At 52.0% G+C, this 16,405-nt stretch overlaps 9 protein-coding genes across 9 annotated transcripts; 5 read left to right on the top strand and 4 right to left on the bottom strand.

Annotated features, from left to right (window-relative positions):
• Window positions 1–833: 833 nt before the first annotated feature.
• On the top strand, window positions 834–1,223 carry PtrM4_101880 (uncharacterized protein; the record flags this gene model as incomplete). The annotated part of the gene is made up of 2 exons (XM_001936384.2): window positions 834–979; window positions 1,025–1,223. 2 exons carry the CDS (start codon window positions 834–836, stop codon window positions 1,221–1,223), a joined length of 345 nt encoding a protein of 114 aa, XP_001936419.2.
• A 36-nt stretch (window positions 1,224–1,259) lies between these two features.
• Window positions 1,260–2,153, top strand: PtrM4_101870 (uncharacterized protein; the record flags this gene model as incomplete). The annotated part of the gene is made up of 1 exon (XM_066107451.1): window positions 1,260–2,153. The coding sequence occupies one exon, from the start codon at window positions 1,260–1,262 to the stop codon at window positions 2,151–2,153; it is 894 nt and encodes a 297-aa protein (XP_065961900.1).
• Window positions 2,154–2,799: 646 nt separating this feature from the next.
• PtrM4_101860 (uncharacterized protein) lies at window positions 2,800–4,284 on the top strand (the record flags this gene model as incomplete). The annotated part of the gene is made up of 1 exon (XM_001936385.1): window positions 2,800–4,284. One exon carries the CDS (start codon window positions 2,800–2,802, stop codon window positions 4,282–4,284), a length of 1,485 nt encoding a protein of 494 aa, XP_001936420.1.
• A 348-nt stretch (window positions 4,285–4,632) lies between these two features.
• Window positions 4,633–6,099, bottom strand: PtrM4_101850 (mitochondrial 54S ribosomal bL28m domain-containing protein; the record flags this gene model as incomplete). The annotated part of the gene is made up of 1 exon (XM_001936386.2): window positions 4,633–6,099. The coding sequence occupies one exon, from the start codon at window positions 6,097–6,099 to the stop codon at window positions 4,633–4,635; it is 1,467 nt and encodes a 488-aa protein (XP_001936421.1).
• A 502-nt stretch (window positions 6,100–6,601) lies between these two features.
• PtrM4_101840 (peptidyl-tRNA hydrolase 2, mitochondrial precursor) lies at window positions 6,602–7,001 on the top strand (the record flags this gene model as incomplete). The annotated part of the gene is made up of 2 exons (XM_001936387.2): window positions 6,602–6,641; window positions 6,694–7,001. 2 exons carry the CDS (start codon window positions 6,602–6,604, stop codon window positions 6,999–7,001), a joined length of 348 nt encoding a protein of 115 aa, XP_001936422.2.
• A 922-nt stretch (window positions 7,002–7,923) lies between these two features.
• On the bottom strand, window positions 7,924–8,987 carry PtrM4_101830 (GET2 multi-domain protein; the record flags this gene model as incomplete). Its single annotated transcript, XM_001936388.1, has 2 exons — window positions 7,924–8,708; window positions 8,807–8,987. The coding sequence occupies 2 exons, from the start codon at window positions 8,985–8,987 to the stop codon at window positions 7,924–7,926; spliced, it is 966 nt and encodes a 321-aa protein (XP_001936423.1).
• A 1,484-nt stretch (window positions 8,988–10,471) lies between these two features.
• PtrM4_101820 (KamA, Lysine 2,3-aminomutase) lies at window positions 10,472–12,229 on the top strand (the record flags this gene model as incomplete). Its single annotated transcript, XM_066107450.1, has 4 exons — window positions 10,472–10,651; window positions 10,718–10,849; window positions 10,900–11,480; window positions 11,542–12,229. 4 exons carry the CDS (start codon window positions 10,472–10,474, stop codon window positions 12,227–12,229), a joined length of 1,581 nt encoding a protein of 526 aa, XP_065961899.1.
• A 1,284-nt stretch (window positions 12,230–13,513) lies between these two features.
• Window positions 13,514–14,841, bottom strand: PtrM4_101810 (LIM-bind multi-domain protein; the record flags this gene model as incomplete). The annotated part of the gene is made up of 2 exons (XM_001936390.2): window positions 13,514–14,020; window positions 14,074–14,841. The coding sequence occupies 2 exons, from the start codon at window positions 14,839–14,841 to the stop codon at window positions 13,514–13,516; spliced, it is 1,275 nt and encodes a 424-aa protein (XP_001936425.2).
• An 858-nt stretch (window positions 14,842–15,699) lies between these two features.
• Window positions 15,700–15,975, bottom strand: PtrM4_101800 (Med15 multi-domain protein; the record flags this gene model as incomplete). Its single annotated transcript, XM_066107449.1, has 1 exon — window positions 15,700–15,975. The coding sequence occupies one exon, from the start codon at window positions 15,973–15,975 to the stop codon at window positions 15,700–15,702; it is 276 nt and encodes a 91-aa protein (XP_065961898.1).
• Window positions 15,976–16,405: the final 430 nt, after the last annotated feature.

The following is a 16,405-nucleotide window of genomic DNA, read 5'->3' as shown; positions in this document are numbered from 1 at the left end:
GGCGTAGGTCGCTACGGGGTCATTGCTAAAGTATATACGAACGGCACAGGCTTAAAGCATGTGGGGGGAGGGTTTTGGTTGGCGGTCGCGGAAACGGTGCGAAATTACCAGAGTACACGCGACGGCATTGTAATGCGATGCGATAAGGCTTGGCAGGAGGGACCTTGCTTTAGGGGCCGCAAAGAGAGCGGTCGCGACTTGGGCACATCACGTTTTTTCTTACCGACGTGTCCCTAGGGAGATATCCAAAAGATGGGTAAACGCTAAAAGTATGCTTTGCATGCTCATTAGAGTGCTGCCCGACGCCACCCTGACACGACGTGCCACTCTTCCACGTTGCTCAACGTCTCCTTACCACTTCGAGCACGCCCTATCGATATACAGACATGATCACTACTGGATCAACAAATTTCTCGAATAGAAAGATGCCGCGGATTTGTTCCGACGTCTTACAGATATCAGGGTCCACTCAGCGTGGCATGAAAAGGAACTCGCCAAGGCTATATCTCAACGACTTCAATTCATGAACAGGCTAGGCGTAGAGACATCCACAGCGGAAACGGGTGCTCGGGACAATCGCCAAGAATGATCCTCCCAAATCTGTGATGTGACGATTGCTTGCTAATGCCAGATGCTCCCCATTTTTGCTACTATTTCTGCGTTACCCGCTATGACGTCGCGCGTCTGTCACAATTTAAGACAAGAGACGAAATGCTATGAAAAGAACTCTGAACACCAACTTTACCCATCATCAATCAATTTCTCTCTATACAAGTCCTTGCTTTTAATTGTCACTTCTCAACTCATCTAATCCACAGCAATCAATTGCAACCATGGTCGAAAAGGTCCTACAACTGAAGTGCAACTGCAACCAGTACCCATGGGGAAAGCAGGGCTCCAAGTCGCTGGCCGCAAGCCTGTGTGAGAAGACACCAGGTACTGACTTCAAGATTGACGAGAACACCAGCTATGCTGAGATGTAAGTCGCGTACATGATATGGTCAACGTTTGCTGATATCAAAAGGTGGATGGGCACTTACCCAGAGCTTCCCTCATATGTCTTGGAAACTGGCGCGGACCTACAGAAAGTTATCGATGAGCACCCAGACGAGCTTCTCGGAAAGAAGGTTGCCGAGAAATTCAACCACACAAAGCTGCCATATCTCCCAAAGGTCTTGTCGATAGCAAAGGCCCTACCTCTGCAGCTACACCCGGTATCTTGATCTCAGTATCGACCACGTACATTTGCTAACAATGATATGCAGAACAAATCTCTGGCTTCCAAGTTACATGAGAAGAACCCGGACCAATTCACAGACCCGAACCACAAGCCGGAAATTGCGCTCGCTCTTGGTGACTTTGAAGCCTTCTGTGGTTTCAAGCCGCTCAAGGATATCGAGCGTCTGATGCAGCTTCCCCCACTCCAAGCCTTTCTCCCCGAAGTAAAGAAGCCTGAATTCGATGACCAGCAACTCAAGCATGTTGTCAAGGCCATGCTCATGGCATCCGAGGACGCTGTACGCAAGACAAACCATGCATTGGCAAAGATTTCCAAGGAGCAATTCGGCGAGTTCAGCTACATTCCCGACTTGATTCCTCGTCTGGCAGAGCAGTACGACAAGGCCGATAATGGAACGCTTGTTGCTCTCATCACCATGAACTACCTCCAACTCAAGGCTGGCGACAGCATCTACATCCCCGCCGACGGCATCCATGCCTACCTCTCCGGAGACATTATCGAATGCATGGCCCGATCCAACAACGTCTTGAACACAGGTTTCTGCCCGCGTGCCGACCGCGACAACGTTGACATGTTCTGTTCCGTCCTGACCTTCACACCACATGACGCAAAGGAAGCCATTCTTCCACCCCAAGCCTTCGACGGCAGCAAAAACGGCAAGACGCAGCTTTACGCCCCTCCTCTTAGCGAGTTCAGCATGCTAGCCACCACCATGAGCGATGGCGATTCCGAAACCATCCGGGCCATGGGTGGTCCCAGCGTCATGATCGTAACCGAAGGGGAAGGCACCATGAAGGGCGACGGCAAGGAACATAAGCTAGGCGCCGGCTACATCTTCTTCATCGCTCCAGGTGTAGAGCTGGAATTTAAGGCTACCAAGCAGCTCAAGGCCTTTACGGCTTTTGTAGAGTAAACGGCTTGTGTTGGTTCGGTTGAATATCATAACGATGTAACGATGAGGCTCAACCCCGCGGCGGGAGTGACATAGCGGCCGATTGGGTGGAACCAATAGAGAGCTTCCCCGCATCTTACGCCCAGACACAGGAAGCCCGCTTTGGGGGGTATGGTCGCTTGTAGTATTAGTTTGCGTTCATAGCTTAGAAACATGTGGAATCGCGGATGCTGTTTCGGAGCCGCACATCCGCGCTGCTACGCCGAGTGAATGGGATCAGCACTTTTGATATCCTTGTCTTTCCCCGCACTTTCATGGTGAACCCCCGCTGGAGCTTCATGTACAGCTATAAAACCCCGCATGGGAGCTTCCCTTGCCTGGGGTGCCGAATCTTTTGTTTATCAATCAATTGATCTTTTCGTTGTTGTGATTCTTAGCTTTTTGAACGCGCGGATAGCTTTGTTGCTCGATCGAGACTTGAAGATTACCGGAGGCTCCCCTTGAACGCGAAAACCACCGACTTAGGAACCACAGTCACAAGTAAGTCAATACATATCTCATTCATGTTTCTTTACGATGTTCGAATTGACTCTCGTGTTTTGTACGATATGTTTTCTAAACACATACTAATCGTTTCTCCAGCATCCAATCCAACCCAACCACAACCATGGCAGCAACAGTAGCAAAACGCGACTCAATGGATGCCACAATGGCCAATCTAGAGACGAAGCTGAAATCTGCCGAGATCTCCCAAACACCCTCCAAGCGACCCCTAGGTCTAACCGACCTTCCCCCCTCGGTCCGCAACAACATCTACAAGTACTGTCTCGACACGGAAGTCGTCAATATTGGTCTACCCAACGTCTCCTACACCCATACCATCACGGAATCTGTGCTCAAATTCAGCGCCTCGCGACCGCCCCACCCCGTCGCCACGAGCCTCTTCTACGTAAACAAGGCAGTCAGCAAAGAAGCACTGAAGTTCTTCTACTCAAAGAACCTGTGGGTCAGGTTCGACGTCTACTCTGCTGATGCGCGGCACGTGAAGACCATGCTTCAAGACTCCGGCCTTCTGTTTTCAACACCATCGCTCGAGGCAGCAGAGAACTGCACACAGCACGCATTGGAAGTAGTACTCGTGGAGAAGAACAGCGCGATGAAACGCGCCAGTGTCATGTTCCCCGCACAGTACCTACCCCGACTGATCAACTTCCTGGACCAAGCAAGTCGCGCAACGGGGAACTGGGCGCCCATGCACAAACTCTTCCTCGATGTGGTGAATACATATGGCTTCCCCATTTCGCGGCTGCAGGGCGATTTGCTCGAGCTGTTTAGGTTGCTGTCGAACTTTGGCGCCGTCGAGGTGAATAGCAAGAATGTGCTGCCGAGGTATGCAGAGGGCTTGCAGACGAACATGACGAGTCCGGCTTTTACCGCGGATGGCTTTATCGCGAGCGTGACGGAGTTGGCGGACCAAGCTGATTCGGCTCGGGAGAGGGAAAAGTACGAACTTGCCAATGAATACGCGCAAGCTACTATTATAGCCATGACATACGGCTATCTGACTCACGCGGAGACTCTGCACTCGCAACCCGAAGAGTTCTCAAAGAACATTCAGCGACTTCGCTGGCGCACAGAACTCGGCTTGGGCATCTCCCTGTCTATCCCGCTCCGCAGTCTGACGGCGAACAAGGACTGGCTCCGCACTCCCAACCCCACACCCGAAGTAAAGAAAGCTGCACGCGACCTTCTTTTGGCAGAAACTTCAGTGTCCAAAGCTTTGAGTCTGGTTACAGACTCCCCCTCACCAGCCTCAAACCCCTGGTACCACACCCTCCCCGTCGAGCTCATTCCCACCAATAAGCCAACCTACTTCACCGACCGTGAGCGAGCACAGACCTGGTATGCTCTGGGTACTGTACACACTGCTTTGGGCGAGTTTATCTTTGCGTGCGGTGATATGGAGAGGGCGCTAGAGCTTTGGGGCAAGGAGAGTGGAGTGGATGAGGAAGGTGGATTGAGGGGTAAGATTGAGGAGGCATTTGAAAAGGCCAGGCAAGGGATCGATGGGGATGCCCAGAGTATGTGGGTTGGTGATGTGAGACCGGGTTCGGGACTGAAGAGGGCGGCCAAGTTGGCTAGAGGGCTTTGAGATCGGTGCTTGTGTTTTTCCAAGTGCTCTTAGCATAGTTCACGTCCCTAGTAATGTAGTGAGACCATGAATTGAACCATTCAAATCGCGAGAACTCTTCGTAGGAGCCTTTTAGAAGTGATGGCGCGGGTAAGCGCAAGCCTGAGAGTACACAGTAACTTTGACCAATGTTGATCAAAAAGAGAAGCACAAGTCGGGGATAAGAAAAGGAAAAAGTGTGGTAAACGACCAACGAATTTGTTGTGGAATACTGTTATTCCAAGTTCAATGTACATAAAACAACGATGGTAGAACAGCTTAATTCGTATAGCACGTCCGTCTACTCAAGCTTAGAGAGACAGGCTCTCTTCATCGTTTGTTACTCGACTTGACGATGGCGTCCCAGGAAATACCATCAGCAAGCATTTCGTCTCTCGATGCGCGATTAGAAGACTCGTTTGGGTCGCCGAACTCCTCATACAATCCTCTCCTGTATGCTGCTTTGGCTTTTGCATAGCTACCGGACGCTTCGGCTTTGGCTCTGATGGCTATGTCTGCCTTGCGCATGGCCATCTGGAGATATTCTCGGCGTTCAGGATCCAATGCCTCATTTGTAGAAGCACCCTCAGCTTCTTTGATCATCTGGGCGTACTCGGCTTTTCTTTGGGCGCGATAAGCTTCTTCTCCGCCAGCTTCGGCGATCTGAGCAGCAATCGCCGTTGCCCTCTCCTTCTCAAGGGCAGTGTCTGCTGCATTCCTGTCTTCCAGACCACTCGCCTCGTCAAGTTCCTTCTTCTTCCGTTCATTGTGGAGAAGCCTAGCAGCATTCAAGTCTGACATCTTGGGTCGCTTTAAGCGCTCTTTGATATCCTGCAGATCCTCGGGGGTGAAGTCCATTGCTTCCAATTTTTCGGAGAAACTGGTCATGTTGGCATTGAATGCCTCTTCGCGCTCTTTGGCTCGTATGAAGGCCAGTTTGATACCTTCCTCTACACTGTCTACCATACCGCGGCGGATATAGCGTTCGGCAGCAATGATTGCCCTCTTGTATTCCGTGGATTGGGCTTTCTTGCCAAATTTGAGTCCGTTTGTCTTTTCTAGCTCCTCTCTTGGCTCCCACATTACTTGTTCTTCGGTATCGGCGAAGACGTATTCTTCCGGATTATAATTTTCGACGTCTGTCGTGACTGTGCGTCGTGCAGCCTTCTGCTCGGCTATCATGGCTGGCGTAGGCCATTGCTCGTCAATTGTTGACTGGTCTAGGCCCAGTGCAGCAGCATCTGCTCTCAGTCGATCAATAACCTCAGGCCTCTGCATCAGGGTCCATCGCAGCGCCCATCCCATGGGTCCTAACTCTTTGATGCGCGCCTCGCTGTCTTTGAGCAGGTACTCGTCTAGGCCACCTTCACGGTCTATTATCTTGAGTATATGCTTGGCAAGGACCAGCTTTATCTTCTTCTTCAACGCGACCGAGTACAGGCTCTTTTGGAGGACATTGGGCTTCCAGTTCCGCCGTGTCTTTGTCTCTGTCTTTTTGGAGACATTGTTGCCGAAGCGAATCCTTTTGTGGCCATATAGACCTTTGTTGGCCTGCTTGAACAGCTGGTGGTCGCCATACGGGTATGGGGGAATATAGGCATCTCTCGGGATGACATCCTTGGGAAGATGGTGGCCGAGGTCGCCGCCGCGTCGTCGTGTAAGAGGATTCTTAACAGCGGGCGCGGGCACGGATGCCGTCACCGCCGTCGCATACGTCCGCTGCGTTGATTGTGCAGAGCGGAGCACCAGACCCTGGGCCGGAATACGCCCACTTAGCAATTGACACCAGGGAGGCATAAGGTATCGCGGTGGAAGGGGTAGCGGCGGTGCCTTTGGTGGTGGTGGGTAGGGAGCCGTTATGCTCGGTAGTCCGCAAATTCGTGATATTCTCAGCACAGACCCCAACGCCGTACTTTAGCTCTACAATTGCGGGCAACATGCAACGTGCAATCTTGCGACTACGACGCTACATTTTTCCCTGCACAGTCGCTTGAGGGGATAGATTGCTTTACATGAACAAGTACCGAATGCTACATCAACAACCGCACATATGGCAGATCAACCCTCCCAGCCCTCAACTGCGAACATAGCAGCCGCATGCGCCATACTCGCGGGCGTTACGGGCTACATGCTGGGACAAGCCAAATCGCTGGGCTTCTTCGGCGGTAGTCCCATCTTGCAGTCGACCCGGTCTGAGAAAGAAAAGGTCGATGACTCAGAAGACGAGTCAAGCGAGGACGAAGACGAGGACGACGGCACCACACCGACAGAGTTCCCAGACCACAACGAGGAATGCAAGATGGTGCTTGTAGTTCGAACAGATCTCGGCATGACAAAGGGTATGGCAGGGCTTGGGCTTCCTCGACAAGACGTCTCCTAACCAGAGTATAGGCAAGATTGGCGCACAATGCGGACACGCAACACTGGCTTGCTACAAGCACTTTCTTCGCCACTCGCCCAACTCCGAGATTCTAAAGCGCTGGGAGAAGCTAGGCCAAGCGAAGGTGGCGTTGCAGGTCAAGAGCGAAGACGATATGCAGCTGTTGCAGGCGCAAGCACTGAGCCTGGGGCTGGTGGCACATATCATCCACGATGCTGGGCGGACACAGATCGCGAGCGGGAGTGCGACAGTTCTAGGCATTGGTCCGGCACCCAAGAGCGTCATAGATCAAGTCACTGGGCATCTCAAGCTGCTATAGCGCCCCGTCGGGTACGCGATCATGGGCGACATATTGAGCGAATGCAGTGCAATCATACAAGAGAAAGCGCTAGCATCACGTCTCAAGTATGACTCGTATGCATATTAGGATGCGCACTCTTACGAAATTTGTGAAACGCCAGTCGGCCATTCGTGAAAACAAAGAGGCATTCGACACGGAATATCGAAGATATCATCCCTAATGCCTGGCAAAGCTACAGTCTTGACAGGTGGCTGAGCAAACAGGACCGCATGAGTTTGATCATTGCACAAGGAAGGTACACCGGTGGTGGCTTTCAGTGTATACGCGCTTGCTTGCATGCCCTTGTCACCGCGTGCGAGAACAAAAACGAAAATGCAGGATGCGTCTAACTCCTACCGATGTATGTTGCTCAGGTAATCATGTCGGTAACCGTCCAAGCGGGCCCTGGCTGCCCAACAAATGCCAGCTGCCATGTGCGGACCGTCGCCCAATTCCGCGCGCCTGGCAGAGCAACAAATGATCTTGTGACATCTCGCAGCAGTGCTGCAAACGTACCGATCATGATACGCATAGAATTTACGTGCCGTAAGTTTGTGCAGGAAACAGGAGCGAGACTTGCAGGCCTTGGGATTGTGCATCGTGTGACCATGGTATGACGTGCATCCACGATGCGGATGCCGTAGTGACGGTGATGGACATTCAATGTGACTCTTTCCGCTTTTAGTGAGCACAGGTTGCACATGAGGGAAAAAAGGAATCCTCACGTGGACACTGACATGTGTGTAATGTCCGCCTGTCCCGGATTGTGATATCGTATCGAGGTGTCGACTCGCTGCTCGATACAAACAATGTGGGACCAATGTAGCGTTGCATCGAAAACAACCGGGCAAGGGGCTGCTGGTTATACCATTACTCTATCTATGTGGATGAGTACACAACTTCATGCGACCGCAGCGCCTCGCCACCAACTCGCGGCGCCTAGGACAAATACTACCACCATGGCATCGCTCACAACCGTGCTGTAGATGACGCTGTACCTGCCTACGGTTCTCACGTAGCCCGAATATGGCTGGGGCAATATGCCGGCAATGGTGCTGAGGATTCCGCTGCCCTGTAATTGACCCTTTTCAATGAAATAGCGTGTCGACTGTAGGACCACCTGGAAGGTAGCGAAGATATAGAAGAAGTGCGCAAAGTTGTCCGTAGGGGTAGATTGGGTGGCCCAATCATCATTCGGCATGTTATCGCGTGATAACTTGGATCCGGTGAAGTGAGTTTTCAGAACGATGTAGGACGCAAGGGAGAGCGACAAGATAGAGTGCACCAAACGCCAGACCCAAGCCGAAGATTGGTCTGGTGTGGGTTCAGCCGGACCACCGCCCTGCATGGCAGAGAACATGCTGGCAAGACCTGGTGGCATACCAGGTGGTGCGCCTGCCTGACCTGGAGCGCCAGGCATACCGGGCATACCAGGCATACCGCCCGCTCCCGCGCCCATCATTTGCTGGAGCATGGCCATCATGGGGTCCTGCGACGGGTCCGAGGCTTGGCCAGGACCGAATGGGCCAGATTGATTACCATCGAAAGCAAAAGGCGACGGAAGACGGGTTTGAGATGCCGGCGCGTAGTGATGCTGTGAAATGGAAATGTCTACTACATCCGGGTCTGGCGTCGCCGTTCCAGACACAGAAGGAGTGAATTGGGACGGGGTAGTCGCGGGTTGGACTAGAATGCGGTTAGCCGTCAGTTCCCACACGCACCGAGGAGTGAAAAAACGTTAACACCCCGCGGACGTAATTTTACGCAAGATTAGGATGTAGTACCTGGTATATCTTTCTCGAGTTCGCTGATATCTTTGGGCGGTCCACCTTGTAGCGCCGTGATCTGCTGCAGGCGAGAGGCACCGCTCTTTGCTGCAAGACGCTCCCTTCTCAGTCTAGCTTTGGTCTGAGCAGGAGACTCGCCGGGGATTGCGCCAGGCGCGGGGGCAGAAGAGTCGGCCATTTTTGCAGCGATAGTGGTGTGGAGGGGAGGGTCGTCGCGATGGGATCAAGAGTCTTGTTGTCGTAGTGGAGGGGCTGCACGTGATGTCACTGCCTTGGCGCACAAGACCAACTAGTACAACATTGAAGTAGGAACAGAACTGCGCAATATTTATCCTCCCCAGTCTCTAGGCAAGTGCAGTACCATCCAAGGTTGATAAGCAGACTCATTGAGTTGAAGTCTGGTACCGATATTTTCGTTGAGTCGAGAACCAAGGTTGAGATGCAGTTGAGCCAAGGCTTCATTCGACACGTGATAGGAACAGAAACAGCAAGTGGGCGATGGATTGTGGAACTTCCAAGCTTCAAGCTTCCCGCCGGGCCAGCCTCCCGCTACTAGTGTGGGCGGCTGCACGGTTGCACATACTCGTAGCGGAGAATTTCACCGCGCCATACGTACGACGATTCGCTCACCTTTGACTTGATTAATCAGTCTGTGCCGGCCCGCCAGATTGGTTTGCCATGACTGTCACACGCGCGGTACGGGCCGTATCGTCGTCATTGTCATCTACCGACCCCTTTACACCGATCACATCCATATTGGCACACTCTGTCCCTACATACCAATACAGTACCTAGGTACAGGTATACCGGCGCCGGCATTGTTTGGGCGTGCCATGTTGTGGCGGTCAATCGAAATGGGTTCCTCGGGTGCAACGCCGCTCCATGACCAACCCTTGCCGTCGCTTGGGGCGCACATGTACTACCAAGTCTGCCTTCAGCGTGGCGCTACTCTGCATATTTTGGATTTGACTGACCCGTGGGGTCGGCGCCCTGGAAGCATGGCAGCAAGTCCTGGTTGCATATCGGTTCACAACTCCAGCCAGTATAGGACGTCCTATTGTGCTTGTTGACTCCCTTGGATGTCTGATCATCGCCGCTACACCAGAATCATCCGTCAAACTCGTACCCCAGCACACGATATGAGTCTACCAAAATTTTAATTTACTCCCAGTGCGGCCAACCTTCCCCGCTTCCGCCATTGGCCGCCACATTTCTGCTAAGCCCCATGTGCGCCGTGGAGTTCCTCGTCAACTTCTAACCTCCACACACTACAAGTATCTTCTATATATCGAAATCGCTTTTTCTACCCCTGGGGAATGAACAAGTCAACACCATTTTCCCATTCCAACGCGTCGTAGTTTTAATTTTAATCCTATCCGCGAATCAGACTCTGGCCGTGTTCAACTATGTGGAGAAGGGTCACCAACCCAGGAAGGCCCACCAAAGAAGCAGCTATCCTTGCTGCAACCGTAAATGGTGTTGACATCGCCCCTTCCTCGAATCGACAATGACGCCAGCAACATATAACTAGGTGACACAACATGAGTTGAGATCGATAAACAGAGCTTCCCAACGCTGCAATTCCTTCCTCCTTTCATCCAACTTCCTTTCCCTTTCACCATCTTGTCACTTACGTGTTCCATCGTCTTGTAGTACGCAGTCATGCTTCTCTCGAAGATCTTGGCCAGGAGCCAGCCCCTTCGGTTGAGCCCTCCTCGCCTGGTTCCTCTATTACAGCAGCATAGAAGTCAATCGACCCTCGAACATCAGAAGCCATATTGGGATCATATTCCCTCTTGGAAGGAGGTATCCAGTGACGAATTCATCTCTTACCGGTGGCAGGTGCGTTGGTAGCGTTGTATAGCTGCAATGCAGCCACACTATTTCCTTCGATACTGATTCTCGCAGCTCCGCAATACCGTGTCAGATAAGCACAGGCTCTATCAATTTCTCCGCGAAGCCCTGCCAGATAGACTAGAGCCCTCAAAGGATGCTCAACTCAGGAGAATTCGGACCAAGGATGATTTTATTGAGGAAGCGGTACGTAACTGTCTAACGTGATATCAAGATGATGCTAACGCTGCGATTAGATTGCTGCTATCAAGTTGGCGCCAATGGCCATCCGTTTGACCCCACATGTCCTGTCACTTGTTGATTGGACCAAGCCTTTGGACGACCCAATCCGCAAGCAGTTCCTTCCTCTCAGAAGTGGCATTATTCCAGACCATAAGCATTTAGAGCTGGACTCATTGCACGAAGAAGACGATAGCCCTGTCCCAGGTTTAGTCCATCGTTATCCCGGGAGAGCTTTGTTTTTAGCGACCTCGATCTGTCCTGTCTACTGTCGCTTCTGTACGCGTTCGTATGCAGTCGGCGCAAATACCGACACTGTGTCGAAGAAGCCACAAAAGCCTAGTCGAAAGCGATGGGAAGTCGTATTCCAGCACATTGAGAAAGACGAGACCCTCCAGGACATCGTTGTCTCAGGTGGTGACGCGTATTTCTTGCAACCAGATCACGTCAAGGAAATCGTTTACAGACTTCTCAACATCCCCCATATCAGACGTATTCGATTGGCTTCGAAAGGACTGGCCGTGGCACCGGGTCGTATTCTCGATGATGCCGATCCTTGGACTGATGCCTTGATCGAAGTATCTAACAAAGGCCGAGAGTAAGTTTTTGTCCCTGTTCGCTGCTCGTGTGATAATTGCTAACGTTGTTTTTCAAACTAGAATGGGCAAGCAAGTGTGCCTACATACTCACATCAACCATGCCAACGAAATCACTTGGATCACGAGACTGGCCGCAAACAAGCTGTTCAAGCATGGTGTCATTGTGCGTAACCAGTCAGTCTTGTTGAAGGGAGTCAACAACCACAAGGATACGCTTCTGGACCTCATCAAGACGCTTGCGGACATGAACATCCAACCTTACTACGTTTACCAATGTGATATGGTGCAGGGCATCGAAGATCTCCGAACACCTCTCCAGGAGATTATCGACCTTGACAAGGAGCTTCGGGGGAAGCTGTCTGGCTTCATGATGCCATCCTTCGTGATCGATCTCCCTGGCGGCGGTGGGAAACGTCTCGTCTCCACCATGGAGAGCTACCAAAATGGTGAAGCCACCTACAGGGCCCCTGGTCTACCTGGAGTCAAGGGCGAGATGGTATACAGATACTATGACCCGAAGCCTGTGGAAACGAAAGTTCTTGAAGAGTTCCAACAAGAACAGCTCCAGGCGCTCGAGAGGGGCGAGACACTGGAGCAGTTCTTCGCCCAGTCTGCCGCTCGAGCACGTTCTTCCATCGCACTACCTAGACGTGTGCAACAGGAACCGCTACACCCGCCAGCGCCAACCGGAATACCTCCGGAGATAATGACACCGGTTTCAATGCCGACGACACACGCCAATGCATAATCAGTCTTTCACCCACCACCACCCAATTGTGCAACCCTTTGCACATCAAAAAACGACATTCTTTAGCAACCAAAATTGGCCCCCGGCCCCAAAAGTAGACTGGATTTCATCAACGACGCGACGGCAGCAGTTTTGTTTTGGCCGCAAAAAGAGATTTGTTTGTACCATCAAGACCAGCGATTTCTTAGACCCTTCAAAAATGTTTTGTCTCGCATTCATAGACAGCTCTGCGCGCTGATTACATCATTACCGCCCTTGATAGGAGGGATGTGGCACAAAAGTCTGTTTGTCTGTTCGACTAGATACATTAATCTAATATATGCTATCGCTTCTTCTCAATCGTTATTGCAATGCACTTGCTGGATGTGATGCATACAAGGGGTGCATGCCGTTGTGATTCTGAAAAGCCAGAGGGTAGACTAGAGAAATAAACGGTGCATTACTAGTGTCTTTGATGACTTACCACATCTCTCCCCTCTGGAGCAGTTTGGGTTCAGCCGCAGCCACAAATCACGAGATTCATCATCTTGCCTTTGTCATCACCCCACGCCAGCCCAATCACGATATCACACACGGGCAGCAAACAACTTGAAGTCATAACATCTTGAATTCCGTATAAAAAAATCGAAGCCAAAAAGAACACTGAGAACATAAACACCGCCACCATTCATCCTCACTTATGCACTAAATTTTTGCAACAGCCGTCGACCAACAAACATCTCAAAGCCACGAGGCTTCAAGTTTTTTTCCTGTCTTCTTCTTCATCTTCTTTCTTCCCTTTCAACCAGGGGCTGTCCTTTTCTATAACAGAACAGCCTCCGCCGTCCAGCTAACTGACCAACCAACCCGCCTTCCGTCCATATTGTACAAAGAACAGATTATGTAACCCCGCCCGGTGATATCTGGGTTGAAGGCGAAAAAAAGCACAAAAGATGGCGAGAGAAAAAGAATAAGTGTTCCAAAAAAATACTAGCAACGACAAGAACAATGACAACAGCATCGACCAAGAATGCTCCAGACGCCCCAAGACGTGTAAGAGAGCAAAACGACCATCCGCCCGAGTGTGGAAAAATGTGGGTAATAATGAGGAGATCTAACGCCAAGAGGAGATGTGGATGAGAAGAATAAATGATATGGAGGTCAAGAATACAGTGGAAACGCCGCGCTATACAAGATGTAGAGATGGGGTGGGATATGCGACAATGACCAGAGGAAAAACGGCCGACATAGGGCGTGCCAGTAGCAGAGGAGGCTAAAGGTTGCAAGACAGAAAAACGGTAGTGATTAGCCGCCCGCCTTCATCCTCTTGTTAGCACCGGGCCTTGGACTTTGCTTGACCTTCTGTGCACCGTTCATTTCCCCTCCGCCGTCATCCATTTCTATCTTGGCTGTACTCCGCCGCCGCTTGTTGTTCATGTTGGGCGATGTATTGACACTCATCGTGTGTGAACTGGTGCTTTGTTGCTTCATCATGGGCTGCGAATTAGGGGATGGCGTGTGCTGGAAATGAGGTGAGCCGCCAATGGAGCCATTGGGAAGTAGGGAATTTTGCATGGCAGGCGACATGAACATTGGACCGGGTTGGCCAGGGCCAGGTGGTCGAATCCCAGGTTGCATGTTGGGTTGCATACCTTGCGGTTGTTGTTGCCCTGGGTTCTGCCCACCTTGCAGAACAGCCTGGTTGTTTGACATTGTGTTATTCCAAGACTCCAGAGCCTCGCTCGGCTTCATGTGCGGATTTTCGATACAGTGTGCCATTAAGCTGGTCATGTGATTCATGGATTCGTAAATCTATTCTTGTCAGTGTCAATGCCGATGGGAGGAAACGTAAGATGATCCCTTACCTCGAGATAGTTCTGCAAGCCTTGTGGCAGACCGTAGTCTGTTGTACCGGTGCTGGGCAATTTGTTGAACGGCAAATATGGTTGGGGTATCTCCTGTCCAGCACGTTGCTGCTGTGCTTTCTTGTTCTTCATTCGCGGCGACTGGTTAGGGTTCATTTGATTCGGCGATGGCTGAACGAACAAACTTCTCAAAGCATTGAAAGGTATGAACTGCTCATGGCAAGCACCATCGAACATCAGCCATTCCATCTTGTCTGAACCAGACCAAAACGCCGTCAGCTTGCCGTGGTAGACCAGTTGACAGGAGTTTTTGTACGTGTATATGAACTTTGCTCGGTCGCAGGTCACCTTTAGCTCGGGGGGCTGTGACTTCTCGGTGGCCCCGTCCAACGTTATCTGAAGGTTTGTGACATCCGTTCTAAAAAGTGTGTAGAAGTACCGTGGTAGCGCAGCGTACACAATTTCAAACTGCTTAGATCTGTCCGCGCTCGGCGAACAGACTACGTTGATGAAGGATCCTGTTTCGGTGAAGAACTTGTCCACGAAAGCTTGCCACCTCTCTACGTTGTTGATCTGTTTGTTCTCGTCTTGGGATACGTCAAATCTTCCTATCTGCTCCACAAAATTCAACAGCTTCAGTGTTCCTTGGCCTTGACTTTGAGATTGGGCTTGCTTCTGTTGTTGCATTAATGCCATTTGACGGACTTGGTTCTGCTGCGCAGCGGCTTGGGCCTGTGCTTGTGCCAACGCTGGATTCCGTTGTTGCATCTGACCTTGGTTCTGAGCTTGTTGATTGGGTTGCTGGGGTAAGTTAGGCGGTTGTGCTTGTGCCTGCGTCTGCTGCTGCGGAACTGGGCCAGGCTGTTGAGGCTGCTGTTGAGGTGGCTGCTGCTGCTGCTGTTGTTGGGCTTGCTGTTGTTGTTGGGCTTGCTGCTGTTGTTGCTGCTGAGCTTGTTGTTGCTGCTGCTGTTGAGCTTGCTGCTGCTGTTGCTGTTGCTGCTGTTGCTGCTGTTGCTGTTGTTGCTGCTGTTGCTGCTGTTGCTGCTGCTGCTGTTGCGGTGGCGGCTGAGGTTGTTGTTGGGGAGTCGGATGGGGAGCTGGCGAAGATTGTCCTTGATGGCTTCCGATGGCCGAAGGAGGACGGAGGGGCCCTTGCTGAGGCTGCGTAGTCTGTGGCGGTCCCTGGTTCCCGGGCTGGCTATGATTACTTGACTGCGACTGAGCATGTTGCATGGCAATGGCCTGCTGCTGCGCCTGCATTTGCTGATGTTGTTGAGCTTGATGGGCTGCCTGGGCCTGGGCCTGGGCCATGGCGGCCTGATGTTGTGGGCCTCCTGGCTGTCCACCCATCTGCTGTTGCTGCTGAAGCAAATGTGGTGGAAGGTTGACGAAGGGACCTTGTCCCATCTGACCATTCCTCATGGCTTGCAGCTGCTGCTGTGCTTGTGCCTGATTCATGTTTGCCATGGGGTTTTGGAAAGCCATGCCCATACCACCTTGCTGGTGAGCGAGCATTGCCTGCTGCTGTTGTCTCTGCATGTATGCTTGTTGCGCGTTTCTCTGCTGTATCATGGTAGGGTTCACTGGCGTTTGTCAGCTATTGTTCTGTAGTTGCAAAGACGGGCACTACTCACTCATCTGATGCTGTTGCTGCTGGGGGAACATGTGTGGCTGCTGAGGCTGTAAGTGTGACAGGGCATGCGCATTATTTCCCATGCCCGGTTGCATGCCCATCATCGGACCTGCCTGGCTGACGGGGCCATTGGGACCGGAAACATGTTGCATGCCCGGTGGCATTCCGGGCTGTCCTTGATTTTGTCCTGGACCGCCCATGCCTGGATGCGTATGTTGCATGCCTTGGGGGTGCATGCCGCCATGGTTTGGATAGCTCGTGGTCATCATCTTGCTGGCTCGTCAGTTCGGGCCGTGGCCTCGCAGTCGCGGGAGTAGGTTCCAAGTATATGCGACGCGACGAATGGACAGAGTTGGAAGGCGCGTTGGTGGAATGTGGAGCGAGCGATGGGGTTCGCAGTGCGAGTTGGGCTAAGCAATGCTATCGCTCTCGAATCATGCGTGCTCCGAAGGTCGCGTCAAGCTTGGTCGGCTAGTGAGGAGAGCCGCGTCGCGGACTTTGTACAGACTTGTGCAGAGTGAGGAGAGTCGAAAAATACTTGGACGTTTGCCAACGTGGGAGCGTGATGGATTGCCCGCGCGAGAGTCGCGATGGGGCAGGTGAGCTGGCGGCGGCACTTGCCGGCACGGCAGAGAGGCAGCGGCGAGTGTGCTGTATCGTCGCGCAAGGTGCAGCGCAATACTCACGGGTGGTCCAAGG

Source organism: Pyrenophora tritici-repentis, chromosome 5 (genome assembly GCF_003171515.1).
Source record: "Pyrenophora tritici-repentis strain M4 chromosome 5, whole genome shotgun sequence".
NCBI lineage: Eukaryota > Fungi > Ascomycota > Dothideomycetes > Pleosporales > Pleosporaceae > Pyrenophora > Pyrenophora tritici-repentis.
This window is presented reverse-complemented; position numbering and strand designations above follow the sequence as displayed.